The sequence below is a fragment of the Volvox carteri genome (assembly GCF_000143455.1).
Source record: "Volvox carteri f. nagariensis unplaced genomic scaffold VOLCAscaffold_25, whole genome shotgun sequence".
In the NCBI taxonomy this organism is placed as follows: Eukaryota; Viridiplantae; Chlorophyta; class Chlorophyceae; order Chlamydomonadales; family Volvocaceae; genus Volvox; species Volvox carteri.
Window position 1 is genome coordinate 1,592,525 of NW_003307568.1, and position 25,891 is coordinate 1,618,415.

The following is a 25,891-nucleotide window of genomic DNA, read 5'->3' on the forward strand; positions in this document are numbered from 1 at the left end:
GGACCCGACCACCCGATCCTGTCGGTTTCAGAAGGCGCACTGCGGTGCGCCGAAGCGGTGGAAATTATTGCCTAAGAGCGCTTTGAGCTGAGTTTGTAGGGCAGGGCTCGGGGGGGTATAGGAGTTCGAAGGGGATGGGGGTTGGAGGACAAGGGAATAGGTGAGAGGGAACCCCGAGACGGGAGAGGGAGAGGAGAAGGACGGGGAATGGAGGCGGTCACGTCGTGCAGGGAAGAACCCTTTTTCTTCCCTAGTGCCGCTCCGAGGTTGTAGGATGCTGGGGAGCCGGGGGGAGGTAGGGTCGCTCGGACAGGGGAGGAGATGGGGGGAGATGGCGGTGAGAGCGCCAAAAGGACGTAGGTTTTCTGGTGTTTGGGAGGTTGAGGTCTGGTGGTGGTAGCGGGGCTCGGATGAGGGGGAGATGTGGCCCGAGGAGGGCCATTCTATTTAGACACGTCTTCTCTGTGGGACTGGGTTGCTTGGCGAGGGACGAAGGTGAGAGCGGTGCAGTACGAGACAGGGTGAATAGGTTTCTGGAGGACCAACCGTTCAGGTTAGTGGCGGTAAGAGGGAGGCGCCGCGCGGGCTACAATCCTCCCCCTGCGGTTTTCTGGAGGGTCTAGGAGCTGAGTGTCGTGGCAACGCTAACGCTTTGGTCGTTTCGCCGGACTATCCCGGGTCCCTGCAGTGGTGATCAGGCTTGTGCGGGATCCCTTTTCTTTATAAGGCTACTTCTCCCCTGGACCAGCCCAGGAAGGGACAGGTGGTGGAGGTCAGTTGTTTTAAGGTGGTTGCAAGACGTCTTGTGGTGTCGAGCTCTCTTAGCCTTTCTCTCTTGGAGGTTTTTTGTTGGCCTGTTAGGTATATCAGGAGCCCTCCCCTGCCGGGACTGCCCCAACCGAATTTGTGTTTGTTTGTTTGTTTGTTTTCCCTTCGAATCCCGTTTTCGTTGGTGGTGTTTGGGGGGGTTGTTTCAGAGAGCCTTTGACTTTGCCCTAGCTGAGACTTGTGGACTCGCTCTAGCGGGACCTGAGAGCCCTTCGTGGTGTTTTCACTGCAGCGCCATCCCCAGATGGGGTGGCTGCGGAGTGGCTGCGTAGAGTGTTGGCAGTCTGAGTCGGGGTCGGGAGCACGCAAGACTAACCGACTTGTGCTGTGTGCTCCCGACCCTTGCGCTGTGTTTCGGCTTCGGCCCCCGGCTCTCGCGGCCCACAGTGTAATCTAAGTCATACATACATACATACATACATACATACACATACATACATACATACATACATGCATACATGCATGCATACATACATACATACATACATACATACATACATACATACATACATACATACATACATACATACATACATACATACATACATACATACATACATACATACATACATACATACATACGTACATACGTACATACGTACATACGTACATACGTACATACGTACATACGTACATACGTACATACGTACATACGTACATACGAACAATGCCACCCGGAAAATCCCGGGATCGATACCTGTCAAGGTCGAAAATCCTTCCGATGGTGGAAGGTAAAGTGCCCCTAGCCGATGGACGCTGGTGACCTGGGATAAAGTGAACTTGCAAGCTGACCAGGAATGGAGTTGAGCCGCCGTCGATCCGGCAGATCCGGCAGATTCCATTGGATGCCGGTGGTGGGTGCGGAACCTGAGCGATCCATTGAGAAGTTGGCTAGGATGACTAGGTGAGGGTGCCCCGAAATACCGGGGAAGGCAGGGTCTGCCGGGTAGCGGCCGCAGGGTGAAGATATGACCCCCCCTGTCCCACACATCATACACATCACACACATCATACAATTGCTCGATTCGAAAGCGCGTTACTTGGTGCCCTGCCCTGCATGGCATGAAGTCATTGCAATCCTTCATCGATTGACGTTTTTTTCTTGCTTGGTGTGACTTGGTGGCTTGGTCGTGCGCGGGCAGCCCTCCATCGCGAATGTGCACGCTGTCATAAGAGTTACATAGTTGACGCTGTGGATGAGCGCATTGGTTGGAGTGAAATGGTTGCTATTGGTCTCTGCTGGGGCCCTTGGAAGGATGATTGGTGCATACTGGACACAAGATATCATGAGCAGTTGAACAGCAGCGTGGGGCCCGACCGCCGCGCAGAGAACCGATGTCGATATTGATGAAGCTGTATGGCGGTTGCTGTGACGAAGGGAAGGAGGCCGCTGTGACGAATAAAAGCGATGGAGAAGTGTTTTTTTACTGGTTTGGTCGTCCTGGCCTGTGCATATGGACATCGGTCACGGAAAGTACAGTATCGTACTTGTCAAGCTCAGGTCAAGGTAAGCTGCAATACCGCTCTCCTAACCAATTAGTGCTTGTTGCGTGTGTAGCGTTTGGTCGTCCACGGCGCTCATTTGTTTCTTTGGCTTCTTCCAAGCTTGGAGCTGTTGGCTTGCATCAAACATGCCGTCTTGTGGCTGGCCAAATGCCGAGTATTCTCCTCTTGCGCAGGGTTGTTCCTGCCTTTGGATACTTGCATAGTATTTTTTTTCTGAATATGTACATAAGTTCTCGTCGATACGCACATATTTGTTCATAACACGCGCATTACAGGGCTGAACTTGTTACATGGGTTTCACAGCCTCGCGCACTACATACACTTTCTTGACTATATGAACTGGACTGGCCGGCACATGTACAAACCAGTCTGACGGGGTGTCTCTGCCGCAGCTAGATGTACAGCTGGTATAGCTGGACACCCCCAAACATGGTGACGTGTATTCTGTGCAGCTGGCGCAAATAGACGGGAACGCTTCTCTCCGACACGTGCGGGTTGGCTTGCTGGCGAGTATATATATTCGGTGACGCTACCGCCGAGCTTCTTGAAGGACGTAGTGAAAAACTTGGTTCGTCTCCCTCCTGGGGTAGATTCCCCCGGTATTTTTTTGAGATTGTGTATGGCTTGTTGAGGAGTCGGGAAACTGCGGCCAAAAGTGTCACATAACACCCGCACACTGTTTGGTGGTATTTGCTGAGCCCCTTCGAGCCTGTCTACGAAGGGCGCGGTAAATGGACGCGAGGGTGACTTCCGGGGGGTGTCCGGAGGAGCAACGGCATCCGTGGCCAAGGCTGGTCTTAGGGGGTATTAGGGTTACCCGGTAGTGGTCGGGGCCCGATGTCCCGCAACTTCCACTGTAACGGACACACACGTACGTCCCTTCAAGGACACATACACATGATGGATGTGCGCTTTCAGCGGATTCAAATCCGTGAGCTTTATGGCATGACTGCTATTAAACAATCGCTGTACATATGTGTGCGTTTGTGTATTAAATCTGGTGGGTTGCATTACTCTCAAAAAATGTAACCTGGGGGCCCATATGAGCCAAAATGGGGGCCCAAGGGCCAGGGCCCCGAAGACTTTTCGAAATAGAGAGAGATCGTGAAAGCGCACAAGGCACTGCAGACAGAAGCTCGTGGTTTCCGTAACGACATGAACTGGTGACGGAGCTTAGAAAGGATTGACCCCTCCGGGTTGTAACAGTCTGCGAGATCCCCTTCAACAATTACAGGGGCCCATCCTGACGTAAAGTGGAAACTACCTATTCCTAAAAACCGAATATGAATATGGATATATTATTAGCATATATTCACTTAAGGTCAAACTTATTTTATCTGGAACTTTGTAGAAGGATGATAAGACTAAGCTGTTGATGGCTGAAGCTACGAAATTCATGCAAGAATTTCCTAAAAGTTATTTCCAGATCAGAACGCCCGGGTTTGCAGAAAATCTATATAATTATTGGATTGTGACAGCATGTCGTATTGTGCAAGGTGCCCAGAAGTAGTGCACGGAAAATTGCGAGAGCTCAAACAGCAGTTTGTGCGAGGGGAGGCCATGCAGCTCCTACTCTGGGGGGGATGGACATTACCTCCAGCTTTATCATAAGGTCAACCAGAAAGACTATCCGCAAGGTTGTTACGGTCACGGTGCTTTGTGGTTCGCGACAGAACTTCACCAATGGCGTGTTAGGTCACCAGATCTCACAGCCGTAGATGGAACGAACTTTTGCTTCAAAACACATCCTTAATCTTAGCATGGTGGGAGGGGACGAAATGAAATCCTGAAGCGCCAATGGCTGTGGCCACTGGGTTGCAGACCTGGGTCTGAATCATTCGACACGTCCCATGTAAAAACACATGACTGCATTTACACTGCAGACTAGACATCCTGTCTCTACGTTCCTCCGTCTGAACACAACTTTGTCTTCTTATCACCCTTGACTTCACTCTTCTTCCACCGCAGAGAGATGAAGTGCGGTGGTGTGGACTGCGCTTCCAGGGAGAAGAAGGACAAGGAGCAAATGGGCGAGCTGTGGCCCGTTGTGATCACCAGCACCATTCATGCCACCAAGGGGTTGGAGCGGCCAGTGGTGTTTGTGGCGCGTTGGTGTGGAGGTTACCTGCCCACCATAGCCCGGTTGACCCCATAGGAGCGAGAGCGGCTGCAGCAGCTGCCTGAGCATGAGAGGCGGGAGGTTGAAACGAGCGAGACGAGCGCTTGCGGTTATGCAGGAAGCGGGTGGGTGTTCGCGACCTCTCGTGTTCTGCAATAATGCTAAAGGCTGCAGCATTCAGTACTCCTCCTATCTCTGCACGTGCGACAAGGAGCTATATAATGCTTGATACCCGACCCGAACTGTTAAGATGGCCACTCTCGTGCGGTGCTTTACACTATCTGTGCCCCCCTCTCTGTACCCTCCGCACGCTGCGGTGCTGTGCGGCATGCGCCACGAACCATGTGCTATTCCTTCGGGCCGTACAGGACCCACTACGTGCACGGGGAGCTGCGTCCAGTGGGTTGCTCCGCCATCGCGCTGCCAAGCGATGCCGGTGTGGTCGAGCGGCGGATGCTACATGACTTTCAGGTGGGAAAGAAGGGCAAGATCTGGGGCGGGAGGCATGTTGGTGTGGGTGTGAGGATGTGCTCGTCCCGCAGGTGTGACTGCATTATTGCGCCGGTGGGCGATAGCGGGACGTCATCAAGATGATGGCGTTCAAGCTGCCGGAGTAAGCCGTCAAGGTGCCTAAAAGGTGGCCTATTATCTTAACGAGGTCGACTTCACGGGGTATGGGCTTCGGTAAGCAGGGCGATGCTCGAGATTATTGCTATTTTACATTATTTCGCTGCTGCCCATTCCTGAATTACGCGCTCGTGGAAGCGCACCTTACATACGGCGTCCTAGGATGGGTATTTAATGGCTTGGGCGACTCTGGAGTGCGGAAGAGGGTGTGGATGTGCGCGGCGGCGGTTATGTTCAGGTGTCGAATGCAACATCCGTTGGAAGTAGAAGCTGCTGTTCCACCAATATGTCTCAGACTTATGATGGTGGCCCCTCCCAAAAATGAAACTCCGGAGGGGAACTATTAAGCAGCACGTCTCACCACCCAGAGTGGCGGACCCTAACTCCCTCCCCACTGCCTTCTCGACGGCAATTTCTCATCCAGGATTCCGTTTCCCTGCGAAGCCGCCGTCATAAGTCTGAACGTAGATGGAAACCGGGTGGAGATCAGGCCTTTACGGAAAGCTCTGCACGGTGAGAAGTGTAGCTTCAAATATTGGAGCCTCAGCGGGTAGTTGCGGTTTCTCGTCGCGCCAGCAGTGAACTGCAGTGAAAGTATGAGTTTGCGCGAAAGTTATATAATAATCCATGGATTTTGCCACAATTGTATGCGTCTCACGTCACGGTGAGGGAGCGGTTAGCCTTGGAGGGTAAAAAGGCCAACAAAATCCTTCCACCTAATCCTCTCCACCTGTCCGCTCAACGCATTGTGTCCTGGTGCATTCTTTCAAAAGTTATTTAGGACACTTAATTTATCATATGCTCCGAGTCAGTAGCCCGCTCGCTTAACTCTGGCCAGTTTGGATAGAAGGCAGGACGGAAGGCGACTGAGATATACGACAATACGTACGGGTTCCTGTTACGCATACTTACCAGTCAATGCCGAGGGTTTAATTCAGCCATTATAACCATGTATTTTGTAGCTGTTGGCTTATGAAAGTACGCATCTAGCCAAGGTGCGCGCAACAGTGTCCTGAGGTAGACACGCGTCCTGTTATCTTTTCAATGCTCTTGCAATCAATTAGTAAAAATGGGTTTAGCCGGCCGGTGCTCTAAAGATAGGTAGCTAGCGGGCAACCGTCTGAGATGGCAAGCCCGCACACCGTGTTGGCCGTCAAGTAAGTTTTATACTATCAAATCATAGCACAGAGCAAGATAAAGATGCTATGTATGATTTACGACTGGTTTTGGAGTTTCCTTAGTCGGTCCTTAATGGACCTACGTAGGGCACCATGGCATATGACCGTAGCGTGCGGAAACTGTTCAAGCTAGTATCACGCCGCTCTAGCTTTTTTATGAAAATAACCTAGTTTACAAGGCAGCACTGTCTCAGTTTTGCTGTCCGCTAGAAGGGGCTGAGAACGGGCCCTGAAATTCCTGCAGGCCTGCGCAACGAACGGCAGATGACGTCGCGCAGTTAGTCGCCTTCCTATCAGAGCAGGTGCGTGGTGAACGGGAAAGATTCTTGGTCGCCGTACACATCCCTCTTGCAAATCGCTTGTATGCAGCCCTCAGCGCTGCTTCCGTTGCTGTCCTCCGAGCACGCCACCCAAAACGGCAGGAACCCCTTCCCTTAATCCCCCTTCTCATCTTTCACTAACAGTAAAGCCCCTCCGGGGGGCCGCGAACCACCTAGTGCACTCTCCAGACCCACGTCATTGCGAGTTCTTCACCAAGCAGCGCTTAATCCCTTATTGCCTGGCTACACGTTGCCAGTCCCCCGGACTTTTCCCCAGTTGTCAACCTGAGTTGCCGTGTTCCCCGTCTTCGCGGCGCCCCCCTTAATCCTTTCCCCCCCTTCAACCCTGTGTCCCTGACGGCGTACTGCAGCCCTTCTTCACCGGGTTATCTCCCTCCAGCTTGGAGCTCCTAAGCACATGCATGGGTGCGTTAACGAACCTATGGACCCTTGGTCGCACTGAACGTGCTCGTGCCTCGATTCAATTCCTGCTTTAGGGCTATGCCTAACGGTGCTCCGCTTTGAGCGTGCGTGCCTCCTCAATGGGCTTGTGAGAGTGTGTGCATACGCGCGTTCCCGTTCGTGTGGTGGGCAATGGCGCAACGGCTCGGGATTCCGAGTGTCGGTATGGAATGCCATACGTCGCCGCACTCTAACTGTACGAAAAGACAACAAGTACAGCAGACCTTTTGCGTTTATTGTGGACCAGCGGAACGTCTCGTGTGCGTTCTCGTCTCAGGATTCCACGACCCGTTGTGGCCCCCGATGGCCCTGCCCCAGGGGCTCGTTGTAATACCTACTCTGATATCCGCATGGTGCCTCTTTATAGTGAATGGCTCGGGGGGCGCTGTAGTGGCCAATAACAGAGGCGGCGCTTTCAGTTGATGTGCTGTTGTGGCCCTCGTAAGCCATAGGTGCGATGGCATGCACATGTAGACCTGTCATCGGGGTTCTTTCCCATGTGGCTTTGCTTTGTTCGCTGCGGGTGGGGCACGCGGCCGCCCTACGCATTGCTCGCCTGCAGGATTACAATATGCTGCTCCTGGCGAGGTGGTCCTTCATGTCGGCGAGCTGACGGACCGAATGTGGGTTGAGCGGCGGGGGGTGGGGGGAGGGAGAGAAAGAAAGCTGGGGAGGGAAGGGCGGGGCGGATGGCGGATGGACCGAGATGAGATGAGGTAGGTTTTGCATTGCGCGGTGGGGCTAGGGGTGGGTGTTGCATCGGCGTTTATCCACAAGGGGCGGTGCTAACACAGCAACATGAGTCTTCTGTATGTAGGTGCTCCAGCCGGTGTTAGCAAGTGACATTGATTGGGACACACGTTGGTGGGGTGGCGGTGCTTCAGGGCATCAGGGCCGTGCTGGCATTGACCAACAAGATGCCATACCATCGCCTCCCCAAAGCTGCATAACCATTTGCCTGGTCGCCTACTCATCCGCGTCCCGCAGGTACGTACTGCTCAGCGGTAGCTGCTGGGTTGTACGGCACTCCCGTCGGGAGGGTTTCGAGCCTCAACCGCCACAGCAACTGATGCCGGGACAGGTGAGGAGAGGGAGAGGCAGACGGGTCGGGGCCGGAAAGGGTTGGAGATGGGAGGTGGGCGAGGGACGGAGTTGGGCGAAGGTAAACGGTGGTTTCGTGGCGTTGGAGAGGCAGGTGGACGATATCGCCACGCATGTTCCCGAACCGAGTAAATGTTGTTGCAAGCTTAAGGATCCCATTGGCTTTTGCAGGCCTGAACGTCCGATATCGCACACATGCGCTCATGGAGATCGGTAGCTTGTGCGATACGTATACAAATTCACACGTATCCTCACCCGCCTCGGCCCTGCTCCAGCCACGGCAAATCCTCCTCCTCTGTCCTCCCCTCTCCTCCTCCCCTCCCCTTCCCTCCTTGTCAGGCCGTGGGGCTGCTGTGTCTCTACCCCATGCCGACCTTTGCGCTTACTTTGCTTTGTCCCACTCGCCCCCAGGCTCTATGTGAAGCAGCATTGGTTGTCTCGGGCCGTCGCTCGGATAGCGCAGTAACGGTGGAGGCGACGCCTTTTCCTTCGGCGTTGGCAGCTGCAGTTGGCGGAGCCGAAGATGAAGGTGCTGGCACGAGCGGCGAAACCGGCCAAGAGGCCTCCGGCGGCGGCGGCGAGGAGAGGGGTAGCAGCAGCTGCGGGGGAAAGCGCAATGGCGGGGCAGCACTGTTGGTGATGACCCGGGTGGCCTGGAACGACATGTGTGCGCGAGCGCCCTCGAAGGTGGGGACTATGCCGCGGCCATTAGCAACTCCCATCTTCATGTAACAAGGCAGCGAATGCGGTGTCATTGGTGCAGCAATCTAAGCCCGAACTGGGTGCGGATCCTGTGTTGCGAATCAGATTTGCTCCAGCTTTGGATTTTGGATCCTGCTCCCGGGGAGTACCTGTGGCTGCACCTGCTCGCCCTTCCTTCACACGCTGCAGATCGGCTTCCTCTTCGTTAACCCGTAACGCCGACATAATTTGGCACGGCTACCGATAACCCCGCCGCCATCCCCATTTCCTTTCTGCCGCCCTGCCGTACGGCCCTCTCGGGTCGTTCATTGACTACTTCGTCTCCGGCATCCTGTCTGAGTAGCCCGAGTACGGGGAGGCGAGGCAGGCGCTGCTATGTTGTTGTGCGCGGTCCCTGGCGTCCTGTTCTGATCCCGGGCAGCGGACCTTGGAGCAGTCGGAGGATCTGGCGGCACTGCTGAGACTGGTGTTGCCGGTGAGGGTGGGGGTGGGGGTGGAGGGGGTGTTGGTGGGGGGGGCGTTGTGAGACAGAGGAGGAGGACGCTAAGGGGGTGGCGGCGGTGCTGGTAGAAGCTGCATACGTGAAGAAGAAATACGCACTGGCAAGATTCTATGGATTGGGTTTTTATTTGCATTGAGGTCGAAATCTTGGGTTTGATTCTCGGTGGAATCACCATTTTGCGTGCTCATGCTGACCTGACGTCAATTCCTATGGCGGGCTAGTGGTGGTCAAGTGAACTCGCGATCTGTGTGTAGACTCATGATGGGTGGGCCCGCACCATGGGCGGGCTGCAGAGCCGGGAGATGGGAGGCCCCCGCAGTCCGGGGCCCCCGGGGACCTGAGGGGGCAAGATGCTGCACTTCCCCCGCCTGTCTGCGTCACCCGCCTCATCTCGCCACCCATGTTCTAGCGTGTCGTGCCCTGCACCCCCCCACCGCCCCCTACCCCCCCCGACCCGTTCCCCCAGGGCTTGTGTTCCGCCTCCTCGGGTCCCGTACTCCGTGCCATGTCCGAGTCTGCCTTCCTGCGCCACCTGCCCCCGGGCACCATCATGTTCGAGGAGGCTACCCGGGCGGAGGCGCAGTTCCTGGTGCTGGCGGGAGGGGTGGAGGTAGGCAAGGAGGGAGGGAGGGAGGGAGGGCAGGTGGGCAGTGTAAGGGGGTGGGTGCGGGTGCAGGACGGCAATGGTGTGGGTTGCGGCGAAACGTCGCGGCTTGTTTGGGACAAGCTGAGGGGCTGGCGGCAACTGCGCTTTGCAAGACTTGGATGGCTCGGACCGATGCTTCCCGCAGCGGTTCTACCTCCGGTCGTGGAACAGCTGGATCGACTTCTCCTCATGAAAGGTTTCCTATCACCCAGCACTGCAGCTTCCCCAGGGGCCCTGACATGCGGTTTGCACTATTCCTGTCATAGAAGGGATGCAACTGGTGCTCCTAGTTGTGTGTATTATGAACTGTCTATATGGCCTAAGGCCCTCATTTAAACACAGCGCAGCCCCCACTCTAGTATTGTTTATGTATTGCCTCTGACCAGCCAGCTTCATCCAAAGTTCCGCCTTACCGCCCACACCGCCCCGCTACCCTGCCATCAAGCAGATGCACTTGCGACACAGGCGCCAGGGCGCTGCCAATCGCGCCGCACTGCGGTCGGCGCTGCGAAGCGCAGTGGCGGCAGCGCGGGGCAGGAGTGCGCGCGGCAACGCCAAGGGGGGCGGCGATGCTCAGCCCAAGTCCATCAGACAGAAGATCGAGGAGGAGCGGCGGGGTAGGCAGTTAGGGATGAACGCCTGGTAGCGAACCCCCAAGAGCTTGGCATCGGATTAGATTCAGCGGAGTACGAACTGGATTTAATTTCTGGTCTTATGGGCTCGTGGCTTTCGCTCGCCTGAGCGTGTATGCCTCTTAGGGTTGGGTGCTTTTGCCAGTTATCGTCGGCCTCGGGCCCGTTCTGGCTGTTGGGTCCTCCGTGAAAGCAGCTTGGTGGGGTATGGTGGGGTATGGCACCACCCCGCCAGGGAGGCGCGTCCCGATGCGTCCTGGTACCTCACCGATTGGGTCTCGCAGTTCAGTTGGGCGCCGCTCGCTCCTGCACTCGCTCCTGCACTCTCTTCCCCTCCATCGTACCACGGAATAGGCTCACGACCGGCTACCTGGCTATCGAGCAGTGTATTTGAATGTATCCGTCTGCCACCTCGGTGATCCGCCTCCACCCGCGTGCCGGTTGCTTCCCCCTGACTACACCTGCACCATTCCTGCACTGCACATGATCTTCCGCTTTCCCCAACCCACCCAACCCCGCGACAACCTGCACCCCGCCCTGCAGCTCGTGCGCAGATCAAGCAGTCCCTGGCGCTGCAGCGGGAGGGGCTGCGCACTCCGAAGGCCCACAGCAGCCGGGTGTCGGGTGCCAGGCAGGTCGAGGAGGAGTTCAAAAAGTGGATGCTGGAGTTCCTCAGCCGGGTGGGTGGGTAGCCGGCTGCCATGGGGCTGGGAAGTGAGAGGGCAGGGAATGAGTGCAAGAGCGCGGTGGAGTGGACCCCGACGAGGCCAGTATGTGTATGGTGGAAATGCATGTGCAGGGGCCGCAGCAGCAGGGGCTGCAACAACATTCCGAAGAGTGTTGCAGCGCTTGCCACGCATGCCAGATGCCCTCGGTTCACCCCTTGCACGCACCTTCCGCTTGCGTCTCCTCCAGGGCTGTGCGAGGTGCGCATCTGGTTACCTGCAACACGGCACCTGGTAGCCCGGCAGCCCCGGTTGTGTGCTCAGATATCCCCACACTTTCCCCAACCCCTTAGCGTCGGCTCGTACTTTCTTTTGCAGGCTATAACAGGAGCTCTCACGTGGAAGTGTAAATTGGCGCTTAGGGGCTTGCGTCTATTCTGGTTGCCACTCACCAGGACGGGCCACGCCGCTCTTCGCCCCCTCTTCTGTCCTACCTACGCTTGCTTGTGCATGCCGCCCAACGCCGCCGCACACATTGCCACATCCTCCATCCACATTTCTCCCATCCTATCATAGCTGCTGTGAGCCCACTCGAAGTCCACCGCACCGTAATGCCACTCTGCTCTGTTGACCCATCCTCGGGCCTCAGAAACGATCTGGCGACACCGCAACGGCTGGTGACGGGGACGGTGGCAGCAGCACCGGGGGCAGGAGCAGAACCGGCCTCAGCCGAACGGTCTCCATCAAGGCGGCCAATGCGTGGCGCCGCGCCGCTGCTAAAGCGTTGGCGGCCGGAGGCGACGACGATGACCACGGCGTGAGGCCTTCGATCGACCGGAAGGATACGACACTGTTGGAGTACGAGCGGCGGAAGATGGAGGAGGCGGGTGGTCTCAAGGGTAAGCGGGAGCATCTGGTTTGTCAGTGCAGGGGGTTTGGAGGGTTATCAGGGGGAGAGGTATGAGGGAGTTTGTAGCAGCCATGTCGGTGTCTTGAGCTGGCTGGCCCGTGCGACCTGCGACAACCGAGAAGCGCGAGCACGTGGGCTTTTCAGGGAGATGTGTATGCGGCTTTGGGTATGCGGCGACGATAGTCCTTAACCTGTTACGGCAGCACTGGTGCTGGCTGTTCGAACGGGGTGAAATGGGATGAACTGGAATGTGTATGAAGTGGGAATCCAGCAAAAGCAGGGCCAAGCAAGGCCTCGGAGACGTCTACAATAACGGATGAAATTTGCGCATGATAACTATTACAGGAGGATAGCGGCAGGGGCACCGCTGAAACTGCTCTCAAAGAGGCAGCCCCAAGAGGCAGTGCCGTGAAGTTGCATTACCTTTCGCCTGCCCTACTCCGATACCCTGCTGTCCGCGGTGGGTTGTGATGTGCTGTGTGTCGGGCTGCAGACGTAGGCAATATGCTGGGCGGTGCGGCTGCACGCAAGGCCTATATGCGGGGCCTGGCGGCCAAGGATGGCGGCATGTACGAGGATGATGATCCCCAGGAAGAGGAGGGCAGACACACGGGGTAAGTCCGTTTAATATCATTGCGCACACGACACGTACAATTGCAGCACGTACGGACATACATACATGATGACAGGCCTGTCATTGAATGAGGGCAGCATGTTGTTTGTTGTTGTTACATGGTCGTGGGTGCGTTCCCCGTACCTGCAAACCACCCTAGTACGAGCCGAGGGCTCAAGGGCTGCCAAATCGCCTATAAGCACCATCCTACCTCGCACTTCCAACGAAACAGTGATGAAGTATACGAACGACCAAAGGGAACGATAGAGTTGCGGTGGGACCATATGCGTTCCAGCATCCTTGCCAGGCGTTCAGGTTCCCACTTCATAGCGTCCTTCATATGTTCGAAGCGTGGAAAGCCCATATCAGATCTGATTTCGTCGTACACCGGACAGTCCAGCAAAATGTGTTTCTCATCCTCGATATGGCTATCAGTGCCGCAGCAAGGGCATACTCGCTCCTCCCTAGGCCCAGGTGCCCCGGCGCCCCTCTCTGACCTGACTCAGCAAAGGGCGTAACATCGATGGGGTCGGCGAAGGCAGCACCCACTTTCACATCATAACTTATGACTTGTTCATGTTGCGCGTGCTGTCCTGTCCCGTCCTGAGCAATCACCTCACCAGCCCCCTTTCCCGTCCCCCGTGAAAGGAGGGCTGGCTCTTACTTTGCACTTACCCACCCGGCCCCCTATCTGCAGCGCTGGGCTCGCTACACAGGCATCTCGAAAGGCCGGCGGAGTGCACTGGGACACCCAGCAGGAGCCAGGGCGTGACAACAAGGCCGGCGAAGAGGAGCCGGATGTGGATGTGGACGAAGAGGAGGAGGGCGACCCGTGGGTCAGACTGACGTACCTGGACCGGCGTTATCAGGTCGTACAGAAGGCAATCAGGCGAGTGGGAGCGCTCACACGCGTTAAGTCCGGCGCTGGGGCCGCGGCTCGTGCAATTGCACCACATGGTTCATGGCATCTGGAGGGTCGGAAGGGGTTTGACTCACAATGCTTTGCTGTTTTGCCTTTGTCTTGTGGCCTTGTCTTGGCATTTGCACTTTTCTGCACAGCAAAAACATCGCACGCTGCACGGCGCACGCCGCCATACTCGCTCCGTTTTTGGCTTCCAGCTCTTGACCTGGCGTTTGATACCTTGTTTTTCGCGAGGGTGTGCACTGGGGCGTCATTTGAGTCCTGAATCCGGGAACTTCACCTCCGTTTGGACCTGGCCCCTGTCCAAGTCGAGGGCGGTTTTGGCCTCACAGGATTTAGAACCATATCCCTGTCATATAGCCGCAGCGGCCGCAGTCCGAAGCGGTACCGCGTTGGGACGGCTGGCTTACGCCACGATGTGGTGCGGTGTGGTGTGGTGTGCTTTATTCACTTCGCAGGTATATCGACGCTGTGGAGAAAGTCATGGGCATCGCCAAGCAAGAAAGGTGCGCAACTGCCTGCAGCCGCGTCAGCCGCCTCTGCGGCTACTGAACATTTTGGCTCCACCGCAGCGGATATCGCTACTGCTTCTGCACATGCCGATCGCGGCATGTCGGGGACGTGCACTGAGCGCCCCGCTGGCGCCAGCTGCTGCGAGCGACATGAGACTCGAACGGTACCTCTGGCACAGACCTCTCCGTCCCCATGCACGATGAAACTGCGGAGCGATAGCGCGATGCGCTCCGGGGGAAAAAACTCTTCAGTATACGTTGCACGCCTCCAGTTACCACCAATCGGCTCTTAGCCCCCCATATCGCTGCACTATGCCGTTCAGTTGACGCCCAGTAACCCCCAATTGCTCCGCGAACCCATGACCCGTGTGCGACTGTATGTAACTTGCTGCGTTAAATATCCAACAAAGCAGTGGCAGCGCTGACAATGGCAAAATGTCCACGGGCAGCAGCGCTGTAGCTGGCCAGGGTGGCTCCGGCAGTGGCGTCGGCGGTGGTGGCGGCGACCCAGACGCTGATGCTGAGGATCAGCGTACCGCTGAAGATGTCGACCTCCTGCAACTCAATGGCGGCGACGATGCCGCCACCGCGGGTGGTGTCGGCACCAGCACCTCTGGCAGTGCCGCGAGTGGTCCAGGGCCCGACGACGTGGTGGACGACGCGTGTGAGGAGCACTTGGAACAGCTATATGGGCCCTGCGGTGGGAGGGTAGAGGTGGGCCAGGTGGCGGGCGAGTTGCCTGCGATGTTGTTGGACCGGTCCAAGCGAGGTGGCGCACAGCGGACACGGCGGGCACACTCGGCAATCGCAGGTGGGTTGCAGCTGACGTCACCGCGCGCGCGTGTCTGTGTGTGTCAGTGTGCGACATGCAGAGAGGACGGAAAGTGGAACCGGAATTACGGGCTGCCCGTTGCGGTTGTGGGATGTGTGGGTGACTTAGCGCGAGGGGGGTCGGCTTGGTGGCTTGCTGCCCACTGGGTTGGGGGAACGTGTGGGGCTACGGACATCGGGTTTGCGGCCTTCAATGGCCACAGGCCTGACTGGACAGTGAGAGATAACGCCCTGCTGGATTTTATGCTCAGAGCTTGATGGAAACGCTGTGGTTAGGTGGCTGGCTGGTTTAACTGCAGGCCCTGGCCTCAAATCCTCATATCCAGCTCCCCCAACCTCTTACCTGCCGGGTTCCCTTGCCACGGTCATCGACTTTGCATTTAACCTTTTATGCTTCCCTTTCGTCCTCTCGTGCTCCCACCCCATCCAGGTCCTCTGGGTGCTGATGTGTTGGTGGTGGCTCTCGATGCCCTCCGTCGTGGCCACGAGGCCGTCCGGGACGACCTGGTTTCGGAGCGGCTGGCGGTGCTGACGTCACTGGAGCCGCTGAGGGGACTTAGTGACGAACACCAGGCGCAACTGGCGCTGGGGGCAACGGTAGGGAGGGAAGGAAAATACACACACGCATGCATGGCTTATATCCGTCGCTATACTCCATATCTCGGGATTATGGCAGCGTCCAAACTCCTTCCAAAAGCACACCTCGGGGCTAAGACCTCCGGGGGGTTCCCGGTGCCTGCGCCCTCAGAGCCCCGTGGAGTCGACGGCTTGAGGGTTGGGATCCCGGACGGCCGGAGTCGGGACAGGAGCCGGGGACTCAGGGTTTCCAGTTCCTGTAGCTCTTACTTACCCCTTGAGCCCGCACATATGCAAAGGACAATGGGCTCCTTGCCCCACGTCCCATTTGCACACTTGTCCAAGCTTGTGCTTGGCAAAGACACTTCGCCAGCTGAAGCACCGGGGGCATTGGCATAGCCGCCAGCACTACCAGTAAGTAGTAGCAGTCCTTAGGAAGTAGACAGCCGATGTGTACCCTTCAGTGCGCATCAAGCCCCACCTGCACTGCGGACTGTCTGGTTGTCTGATGGTCCGTGTGCAGGTGGTCAGTCTGGGCGGTAACCAAGTGGTGGTACGGCAAGGTCAAGATGTGGATGCGCTGTTTGTCGTACTGGTAGGTTGTTGACGGGTGGTTGGTTGCTAACGGACCATTGACTTGTGCACCGAATCCTCTGCCGTACCCAACCGGGAATCAAATCCACTTAGGTTCCCTGTAATGCGATCCATTCCAGGAAGTGTAAGGATGGGCCGCACATGTTGTATGTACGGAAACCTTTGGCTAATCCAAGATTTCCTTACCCATCTCTTTCGTCTGCCGTACTGTGCGATGCCAGGAAGGTGAAGTGCGGCTTCTCGATGACCCAGACATCACGCCCTCAGCACCGCCACCGCCGCAACAGAGCCAACAGCCATCAGCCGCCATGGCCGCCGGCGCCGGCGCCAGTACTTCGGGGGCCACTGCCACTAGCTGTGGTGCCGGTGCTGGCACCGCCGCCACTGCGCCAGATTCACCCTTCCGCTCAGCGACTGCCGCGGCAGGCGGCGGCAAGCTGATGTCGATAAAGATACGTAGAGCTGCGGCTGCGCTTGCCGCGCTCACCCTGCTGGGCCCCGGTGGCTCATTCGGAGAGAACGTGTTGGGCTACCCGGAGGACGTGGCTGCGGCGGCGGCGAAGGCGGAGTCCTGGGAGGTACGGCGACAGCTGGGGGCGCCCCCCGGGTCATATCGTTGCTCGTGTGACTTTGGGATGTGCGTGCGGGGCCAGGACTTGGCGCCCTCCATAAAGAGACGCAGCAAGAATTCTTGGGGACAGGATAGTATCTTGTATCCGGAGACGGCTCGACATCGGAGGTGCCAGTGGGCAATACCGGTTTCTTCCTGAGCGGGAGCTGTCTCCCCCTTTTCGTTCATTCGTTATCCTCCGATCTTCCTCTTATCCGGCTGCTTTCCCCTTGTGCCCGATCTGTCTTCCAGCTGTGACCTGTCCGTACGCGTACTGGCCGTAACCCGCACACCCGCTGTCCGTAATTTCAGGGTGCCACCACCCCGCTGGTTGATCCCTGTGTGGTGCCGCCGAATATAACATTCTGTGCTGCATTCATGCTCTCTCCTTCACCGCACAATCACAATTTAGGACAATGGTGCCGAGGCGGCTGTCCCAACGTCGCAATACCTGGCAACGGCGATGACCTCCCGACCTACTAAGCTGCTGGTGATGCCGCGGTGGGTGCTGAGTGGCTCTGGACAGGACGGGGTAGGCGGGATTAAGTGAAGCAGCGGCAAGCCCGGGGCCAGATGAGTCGCCCCTTACTAATGGATTCCAACAGCCTGGCTGGTCGCCCAGCCGTTGCATAAGCGGGCCGTGTGACCTGATCTGTGCCATCGGGGAACCAGCCCTGCGTTTACACACATCACCTCCAAGTATCCTTCGTTGCGTACAGCCCGTTTGCGGTCTTGCCTGACCCTGGTTCGCCCTGCATCCTCTCCAGTCCCCGATGTTTACAATACACAATCCCCCCCATTGGATACTCTCTCCCCTCTCCCACGTCCCCTCCCTCCTGGTTAGTTACGCCTTCTTATACTTCTGGCGCATCAGTCTTTCCTTGGCATCTCCTTCACTCGCTCGTGGTTCGTCTTCCCCTCCTTCCCTCCCTCCCTCCTTCCCTCCTTCCCTCCCTCCCTCCCTCCCTCTTTCCCTTCCCTGCCAACAAACCCATAACCCAACCCATCACCCATCACCCAACCCAACCAGGTCCCTCCTGCTCAAGTACGGCTATCTTCGGTCCTCCCTGCCGCCATTCGCCCAGCTGCGGAGGGAGGCAATCAACGGACGGAGGAAGCAGCTCAGGGCGGGAGTGCAGAACCGACCCGCAGCAGCGGCGACCGGGTCGTCCGCCACCACTACAGTGGCACCGGCCGCCGTCAGCAGTGGCAACGTTGGTACGGGGCCGGCGAATGTCAATTCCACACAACGCAAGGGCAGCGACAGCGTCGGGGGTTTACACGGCGCTTTGCAGCTGCCGTTACTGCAACCGCCCGTGTCGTCACTGCCTGCAGGCAGCACTGCCGCCGCTGCTGCCGGCACCGCTGTGCAGTCTGCGGGGGCAATGGCTCTGGGATCGTTCCAGACGCCACGACCGCCGCCGCTGAGGCCGTCTGAAGTCCTTGAGCAGCTGGGCTTCAAGGTGAGTGCACCGGGACGGCTAAGTCAATCGGATGTTTCCGGCGGCTGGAGAGGCGCAATGTGTGTGTGGGCTTGGGCCCAGCAGTGGCCTACGGCCTCGTCCTGATGATTAAGGGGAAGCAGTAACTCAATCAACAAAGGAGGCGCCGATGCTTCAATGGAGCCGAGGTCTTCGTGTCATTCAACACTGGTTCTGTCCGTGTCAGCTCTCAGATGGATCCGATGGTGCTGCTATTGCTTTTGCCTTGCTTTGTGTTACCTTTCCTGGGAAGAGACTGGGCTGCAAAGTGTCGCGTTGGAAAGGGGAGCCGGGCTACGCTAACCTCTTGGGGGCTCCGCGTATATAGCATAGCACACTTACGCCACATCACTTGCTCTCATGGACCGTGTCCGGGCTACTTAATAGGTGCTTGACGTGGCCTAAGCTGCGCCACCACCACAGTGCGGTCCATGTGCAACCAGATACCCTTCATGGGACGTAACTATAGTTGCATGGGCTCGCCCATAGAAGCCCAAGCCCGTTGACTTAACTGGGCTGCTTTCCACCCTACAACCGTTTCCTGTCCGGACCTCAAACAGCCCGTGCTTCGGAGAATGTACAACGCCGGCGCCAAGATTGGCACCTCTGGCGGCGGCAGCAGCGGCAGCGGTCCCAACTCCGCTGCTGCGATTGCATCCGGCGGCACTGCCCGAACCCCCAACCCTGCGGCAGCCTCAGCCGGCAGCGTCAGCAGCAGTAACGGCAACAGTGGCACTGGGAGTGGCATTGGTGTGCCGAACCCTCTTCCTTCTCCTCTCCCGCACCCTCTCAGTAACGGCCTCGCGGCCACCACTGCCGCTGCTGCCGTCGGCGTTGACCGCCAGCACCGACGAGACCTCCTTGCGGCCAGTGCCCTTGCCGCCAACAACCCCCAGAGCCTCTCAAATGCCATTGCCCGTGCTCGGGGGGAAGACATCTCATCCCTTCCGGTTGTCATACACAGCTTCACGGCAGCAGCGGCTGCGGCGCAATCAGGCTATAGAGCAACGGCCGACGGCGCTTCGACAGCATCGGAGCTAGCGGTGCCGAGCGTTAACGTCGGCTTGGCGCTGCCAACGCCCTTCTCTAGCAGTGCTGCTGCGCGGATGCGGCCGTTGCGGCTGTCAGTATCCGGCGTCGGAACCTTCGTCGCCGACAGCAACACTCCGTCTCCCATACGGCGCTCCAGCTTATCCGGCGGCATGCTGGTCAATGGCTCGGTTGGTGGCGGTGGCGGCGGCAGCAGCGGCGGTGTCTCCATACCCGCACTCGCGTCGCCTTCGCCGCTTCGTGGCAGTGGCGGCACCGTGCGCACGCCTTCGAGCTCCACATCAGCACCCAATCCCCACGTTGCCTCCGTACAGCTGCCGCGGCTGAGCGTAGCTGGCAACAGCAGCAGCGGCTCCGTCACACCCCTAACTGCGGGTGGCGGCAGCGGCAACGGACGGGCACTGGCACGGCCCAGCCTCCCCGGCGAGCCCTTCTTGGCCCGCCTGGAGGCGGTTGAGGCCAGCCCTAAGAGTTGCTCGCCACAGGCGTCGGGACCTTCCCAAAATCCAGGAAGGTCCGCAAGCTCCGGGAGTATTGGCGGCGGTGGCAGTGGCGGTGGCGGCGCGGCCGTGACGCTGCTGGGACAGCGCTCTGGGGGCTACCAGCCTGTGGCGCGGGCGTAGACTGGGCAGAAGGGTGCGAGGGAGTAGCGGGGATTTGCCGCTTGACGCGGCAGCTGGGGCCTGGCCAATGTGGCCTCGTGAGACCATATGCCCACCATATAGCATGTGGCGGGCTGGTTGCGGGTGTTGGTTGCGCGTGTTGCGACCTGTGCGGCCCTGGCTAGAGTTGCCGTTGTTTTCCCCTTCGATAATGATTATGATCTCATAAGGTTCACCTGGAGCATCCCGCCTTACATCATCGTCATCATAGGGATTACTGTTATGATAGCACAACCTAGCATATGCATATGCATAGCCCATACTGGTGGTGCGGCGTCCTCACAAACAACCTGTCTTTCTCATGATGTGGTTAATGCATAGGCCTGCTATCCGTTTTGTGTGCGGAACTTATTTGTTCCGGTTTTGGCTTCGCAACAGGTTCCAAAAGTTGCTTTAGCGCAGGATGCGAAAAGAAGGTCGCCATACAACGCCGACGTTGGGAAGGGGCAGGTATTGGTAAGGGTGCTGGGTGCGTCCGGGCAGGTGCTGGGAACAGCAGCGGCGGCTAACAGATGACTGACTGAGACGGAAGGCACGCCGGATTGCTACGGATGCTGCTGCTGTTGCAGGTGCTGCGAATGCAACTGCTGCTGTTGCTGCTGCTGTTGGTACTGCTGCTGCTGTTCGTACTGCTGTTGCTACTGCTGTTGCTACTGCAGCTGCTGCTGTCGGGAGTTGGACAGGTCCGTGCACTTGGACCTGTCCAAACCATTACGTTCTATATGTTGCAAGGGACATTGAAATACATGTGTAAAATGTCGTAAGGGATTGATTAGGGACTGTCCAATAAATGTGTAGATGTATACTGTGCTACTGGACTTAGTAAGAATTCTGTCACAATAGTAGCGATCGCAAGATTCATCCTGCGCGGTGCGATCTGCCTAGCCGTGTTCCTGGCGACGGTGAGGGTGTTGGGGTTGGTTGGGCGGTCTGCAGGAGGCGGCAGGCAGCGCCGGTTAGCGGCTCCCGGTGGACCCCCGGCAGCTTACGTGCAGCTAGTCCGTGGTGATCGGCGGATGATAAGAGGTGCCTTAGACGGGTAAACCTAGAGGGTAAGCTGTATAATTATACGTCATCGTGTGCCGTATTTCCTTTCCTTATCTGTATTAGTCACCCTAGCTCGTGCTCTTGCGGAGGAGCCTCTGCCGGGTCACGAATCGGTATTTGCCGCGCCAACACGTACACCTAGGGCACCGCGCCGATGTGTCTGGATTTGCGGCATGGGCCGTCCAACCGGTCGAGTCCTCCGCAACGTGTGGATTCATTTAATAGATTGATGAATTGGTGCTGTTCAACGATTAGCAGTATGCGACAGTGGCCTACGTTGTGGTGGTTTATGCATGCCTCGCTTGCTTGGCGGGCTTTTGGAACATTTAGCGAAGTGTATGTAACTTGCGTGGGAAGATATTGATGCCAAGCACGACAGTATATGTATTTCTTCGTACTGGTAATGTGCTTTTGGGGCTGTGCAAAATTGGACGTATTGGTTGTTCTTAGCAGTTTTGGATGGGACCCCTAGCCCTGGCGGCGTGACATGTGCAGTGCAGGATGCTTGAGACGCAATGTTGAGTGCCCCCGTCATGCCGTGTGTGAGTTGCGTTGTGCCATGGTTTTGCGTGTCCTGTCGAACGAAAATGCACATTAAGCAAATGCAAGCACTTCTCCAGATACATCAGATTTCTTCATGTGTGAGCAAGACAGCTGCCGGATGTCCTGCGAAGGTAGAGGCGGCATTTCCTTTATTGGCTGGTTGTTGGTGGAGGTGGATTGGCGCTTGCGTGGATGGGGACGATGGTGGACAACAGTTAAGTCCTGTTAGATTTGGTTGTCGTCGTGTGGAATTGATGGCCGATGTGGAAGGGAGGAGGCGGTTGGGGATGCCAGTGGCTTTATACAGCCAGGGTCCCCTACTGCTGAAGGTTGGGTTCTCGTTTACCTTTTTGCATCAGTCTTTTTGTGCAATATACGACGAAAAACGCATTTGACCTGGAAAAGGAAAAGGTGCATTTATGCAGATACCTGGAGTGCTGAAGATGTTGCGTAATGCTGGCTGGCTGGCCGGCCGACTGAGTGCCTGCCTTGGGCGGCGTGTTTTCCCCGCTATGGCCTGCTAACTGGGCAAATCTACGCTGCTATTGTGGGTCGTTTGACGGGCTCCCACTTCGGCCGCCACAGTGTTTCATTTGTTCACACTATGTATACACCTATGCGGCGCAGCAACCCTATCCGGCTCGGAACACGGAGCTGCCACTCACCCGCCCTAGTTGAAGGCGGCAAGTTGCATCACGGTGCACCCAGTGAACCCAGTGGAGGCGCAGCGAGGGTAATGGGGGATGCGTTTGGCTTTGCGTTCCGTTGGTCGGCCGCCTTTGCTTAAATGCGCGTGAATTAAGGCGTATGTAATTATAGTGGAGCCCGACCTGCTCTGGTTTGATTGGGCACCCTGTCGGGTACTTCAGCTGTACGGCTCGGTCGTCGATGTGCCGCTCGGTTCACTAGCAAATCCGGACGTCATAAAATGAGACATTGCTTGCTTGTGCGTGGGATCGGAGGATTGTCACACAAGTTCCGAGACCGCGGTGAAGGCGAAGGTGAGGATTCTGACACCGCCTCCTAGACCGCTGCTGTAGTCCCCGGATGTAACCCCACCGTTGCGCCTTCAGGTTGAAACATCTGGCAATCGGAGGAACAACACGACCCCAGCCATCCACCAACGGAAATGGTTAGTTTGCTGGTATGCTTACCAAACGACTCCAAGTCAGGGGCCCGGTGGCGGCAAACCCTAGAGACGAGTTAGGGCGAGAGCTTAACCTGGATACCACCACAGCACTGCTATTCCTGGAAAGCGTCGGAAGGGCAGAGACACGCCTACCCCTGTCCTCACGATGCGAACACGGCCACCGGCCTAATGTGCACTGGTCGCTGCCAATCAAGGGGCATGCACCTGAAAAGGGGCAACACCCAGCCATAAGTATTGCCTCTTGGCAAAGTTGGCAATGCGCTGTAACGTTACCCGTAAGGATGGTGACAGTTTATGGTGGAGTATGAAGAAGGAAACCGGGATGCACACGCGACCACCATACGTACACAGCGCCAAGTCCACCTTGTCAGGAGTGTGGTGCTGTTACGGGTTAACGTGTATCCATATCCCCCACATATCGTACCGGGGGGTTAGTTATCCGTACACAGCGCGTCGTGCTACCATTGTACCGTCATTGTTGTCATGCAATGATGCAGCAGGTTGTCCGGGACGTAGCGGTCCTGGCAGCCATTAGCACCATGAAGGCGGCGCGAAGGATTAGGGGCGACACACCGAGAGAGGCTCGCGCCCTGGGGGCACCTTACACCTGGTCCCGCAGTTGCGCACGATGCGTCAGGAGGTCCTGGGTTTGGGGAAAGCTTCATCCATTCGAAAACCTGGGGCCGGCCCAACGTCGATGGGCTGTCTGGGCCGCCGGCACCGGTGCTGTGGATTGTGCGGCCAGCTTGTGTGGCGGTAAAGGCGCCGTCCAATCCAAGTATAAGGAGCCGGGTGGTTGGGTACTTAAGGGTAGTTCATCCCATGCTCTTCTCCCGGTATGAGTGGAGGTGGTGGTGGACGTGACTGCTGGCCGTGCCTGAGGTTTCCCCCTTGGGAGTACGGGGCAGAGGGGCGTCTCTGGTTGTTCGGGGCTTTTCGTGGTACGATCTCGGCTCGGCACCTCTTCCGTCCCTACAAGCGATTATTATTGGTGCGGACAGCAGCGGTCTTTGAGTCGATTCCCCTGTAAAGCCATTAAGTCATTTACTGATATCATGTCTTATATGACCAAAACGTCACGGGCCGATCGGCAACGTACGGATGGGCAGGTTTTCGCACTAAGTACAGGCATGTGTCCGATTTTGTCCCTATTTTCCAGTCTGCCATGCCATGAGTGCATGCGTTTTTAAACGGGGTAACCAGCCCTACAGTGAACTCAAAGAGTTTGTCATTTGATATGATCCTTCATCACCTCAGCTTTTCCTGATAAACAGACATGAAATGTGAGCGTCAACCTTTCACAAACGTATGTTCGACCGCTACCAACTAACGCGCTGTACGCCTTGCGGTAAGGAAAATACGGCTTTGTACGGCTTATGCACAGCACGTAGACCGTTGCGGTGCCTTTGGCTTAGTAATATTTGCTGTCCGACTCAGCTCTAGAGCCCACCCGACCCAATGCAGCACGTGCAGGTGACTGTTTGTAATCGCGGCCTCACTTCAGCACTCAGCCCCAGTCTGCCAGTGACCAGCCCGGCGCCGCGTGCGCCCCTTAGCAGGGCTATGTTAACATTCCTAGGTAACCAAAAGGCCGCTGCATGCTGTTGCCGCGGTCCACGAGGTGGTGTCCAGGAGCTTTGCAACCGCAGGAATTAAGCAGCGGGTCCGAATGGACCTGTTACCGCAACAGCAGCCCGACACGCCCGATACAGACGACGGCATTGTACACTATTGCAGTACATCCCGTCCCCTGACAAACCACATGAATGGGTGCTGGATCTCAAATCGTACACTTGGTGCTTAGTGCGGAGATTGACGTGCGGCCAGGTGCGGCGCAGCACACGGAGGTTTGCGTCCAAAAGCCAGGTCAGATTGGCTGGAGGAGTAGTGGGTGGACAAAAGTAGCTGGAATGCATAATTGGGATATGCACCTCCTCCTCTCCTTGGAATTGTTTCAGGGAAGGGAAGCAGCAGGATACCGCTTACACCTGTTTGTTTCCTATCAAGATAGGGGTCCATTCTCCATTTCCTCTGAGCTCTTCACCGCCCACAAGACGCCAATCTGTCACATGCAACACCCGGTTGCCCATTTGCCGGTGCACTGCAGGGCTGTGTCTGCTGGAAAGGGGGATGGGGTTGAGCGGTCCTTCTGGGCCCCTACACATACACTGCAGCGGGCCCGGCTACCTTGACGACCAGATAGGACGCAGATAAAACCCGAGGCTGGGCCAAGCACTTCCTATCCTATCATACCCAACATGTACAGACTCGTGGGTAACTCGGTGGCACACACACCGTTGAGCCGCACCACTAAGTCCACACTGACACACATGACGCAAGCCCTGATGGCCGCAAGGAGGAGCGCTCATGCAGCCCCCTGCCTGCACTGCAACACACCGCACAGCACCGCGCGGCCAGACATCGAAGCCACACATGGCAACACACACCAGCAGTACGAAACCAGTTCGTAAGGAAATAAACAAGGCGAGTGCCTAGTTAAACTACAGAGTCCCCGCTCCACCAAAACGGGGCGCACATAATACGGTAAGCAAGCCCCCTTAATCCCCCTTCTTCTGGGCACGTTCTTGTCGCTACCCATAACACATCTATAGCACGACGCCGCCTCTACGGAACGAGCAGCGTGAGGTTGAAAGCAGAGTCCTTCGCACACCATAGATTGATGGCAGGGTCGACAGACGGCTGTTAGGGTTTGTAAAGCAGTCAGGACTTAACCGTGAGGCGTTCCCGTTCAGTTCACTGCCCCATCCTTCAGTTCCCTTCCCTCCGTGACCTCCCAACCGACCGTTCCAAAGGCAGACTCCGTTCTGATCCCACTTGCAATCAGACGAGCTACCACAACAGTAAATCTGGCTGTGGGAAATCTAACCACACCCCCTACCACCCTCAGCAACACTGCAACCCGCCCCGCTGCGCCCCGCTAGGGGCCCCGACCTGTCTGTCTGTCCATCTGACCGACGGCCGCCGTTGCTGGGGTCGTGGCCAGCCAACCAGTCTTTGGGTAGATCGGCGCGTCAGCACACATCGTTTAGGGGTGGCCGGCCCTCTCCACTATTCCGTGCCCATCCCGAGACCGGCTGCCGC

The 25,891-nt window shown here is 57.1% G+C and overlaps 1 protein-coding gene across 1 annotated transcript; it reads left to right on the forward strand.

The window, feature by feature from the left end:
- Nucleotides 1-2,282: 2,282 nt before the first annotated feature.
- Nucleotides 2,283-20,010, forward strand: VOLCADRAFT_92391 (uncharacterized protein; the record flags this gene model as incomplete). The annotated part of the gene is made up of 26 exons (XM_002951696.1): nucleotides 2,283-2,335; nucleotides 4,303-4,446; nucleotides 4,822-4,924; nucleotides 5,505-5,593; nucleotides 6,503-6,560; nucleotides 6,950-7,004; nucleotides 7,603-7,663; nucleotides 8,028-8,121; nucleotides 8,481-8,828; nucleotides 9,265-9,318; nucleotides 9,812-9,955; nucleotides 10,440-10,608; nucleotides 11,167-11,307; nucleotides 11,539-11,549; nucleotides 11,938-12,187; nucleotides 12,692-12,812; nucleotides 13,509-13,643; nucleotides 14,192-14,239; nucleotides 14,659-15,056; nucleotides 15,507-15,673; nucleotides 16,176-16,247; nucleotides 16,468-16,824; nucleotides 17,269-17,357; nucleotides 17,887-18,074; nucleotides 18,192-18,319; nucleotides 18,898-20,010. The coding sequence occupies 26 exons, from the start codon at nucleotides 2,283-2,285 to the stop codon at nucleotides 20,008-20,010; spliced, it is 4,590 nt and encodes a 1,529-aa protein (XP_002951742.1).
- Nucleotides 20,011-25,891: the final 5,881 nt, after the last annotated feature.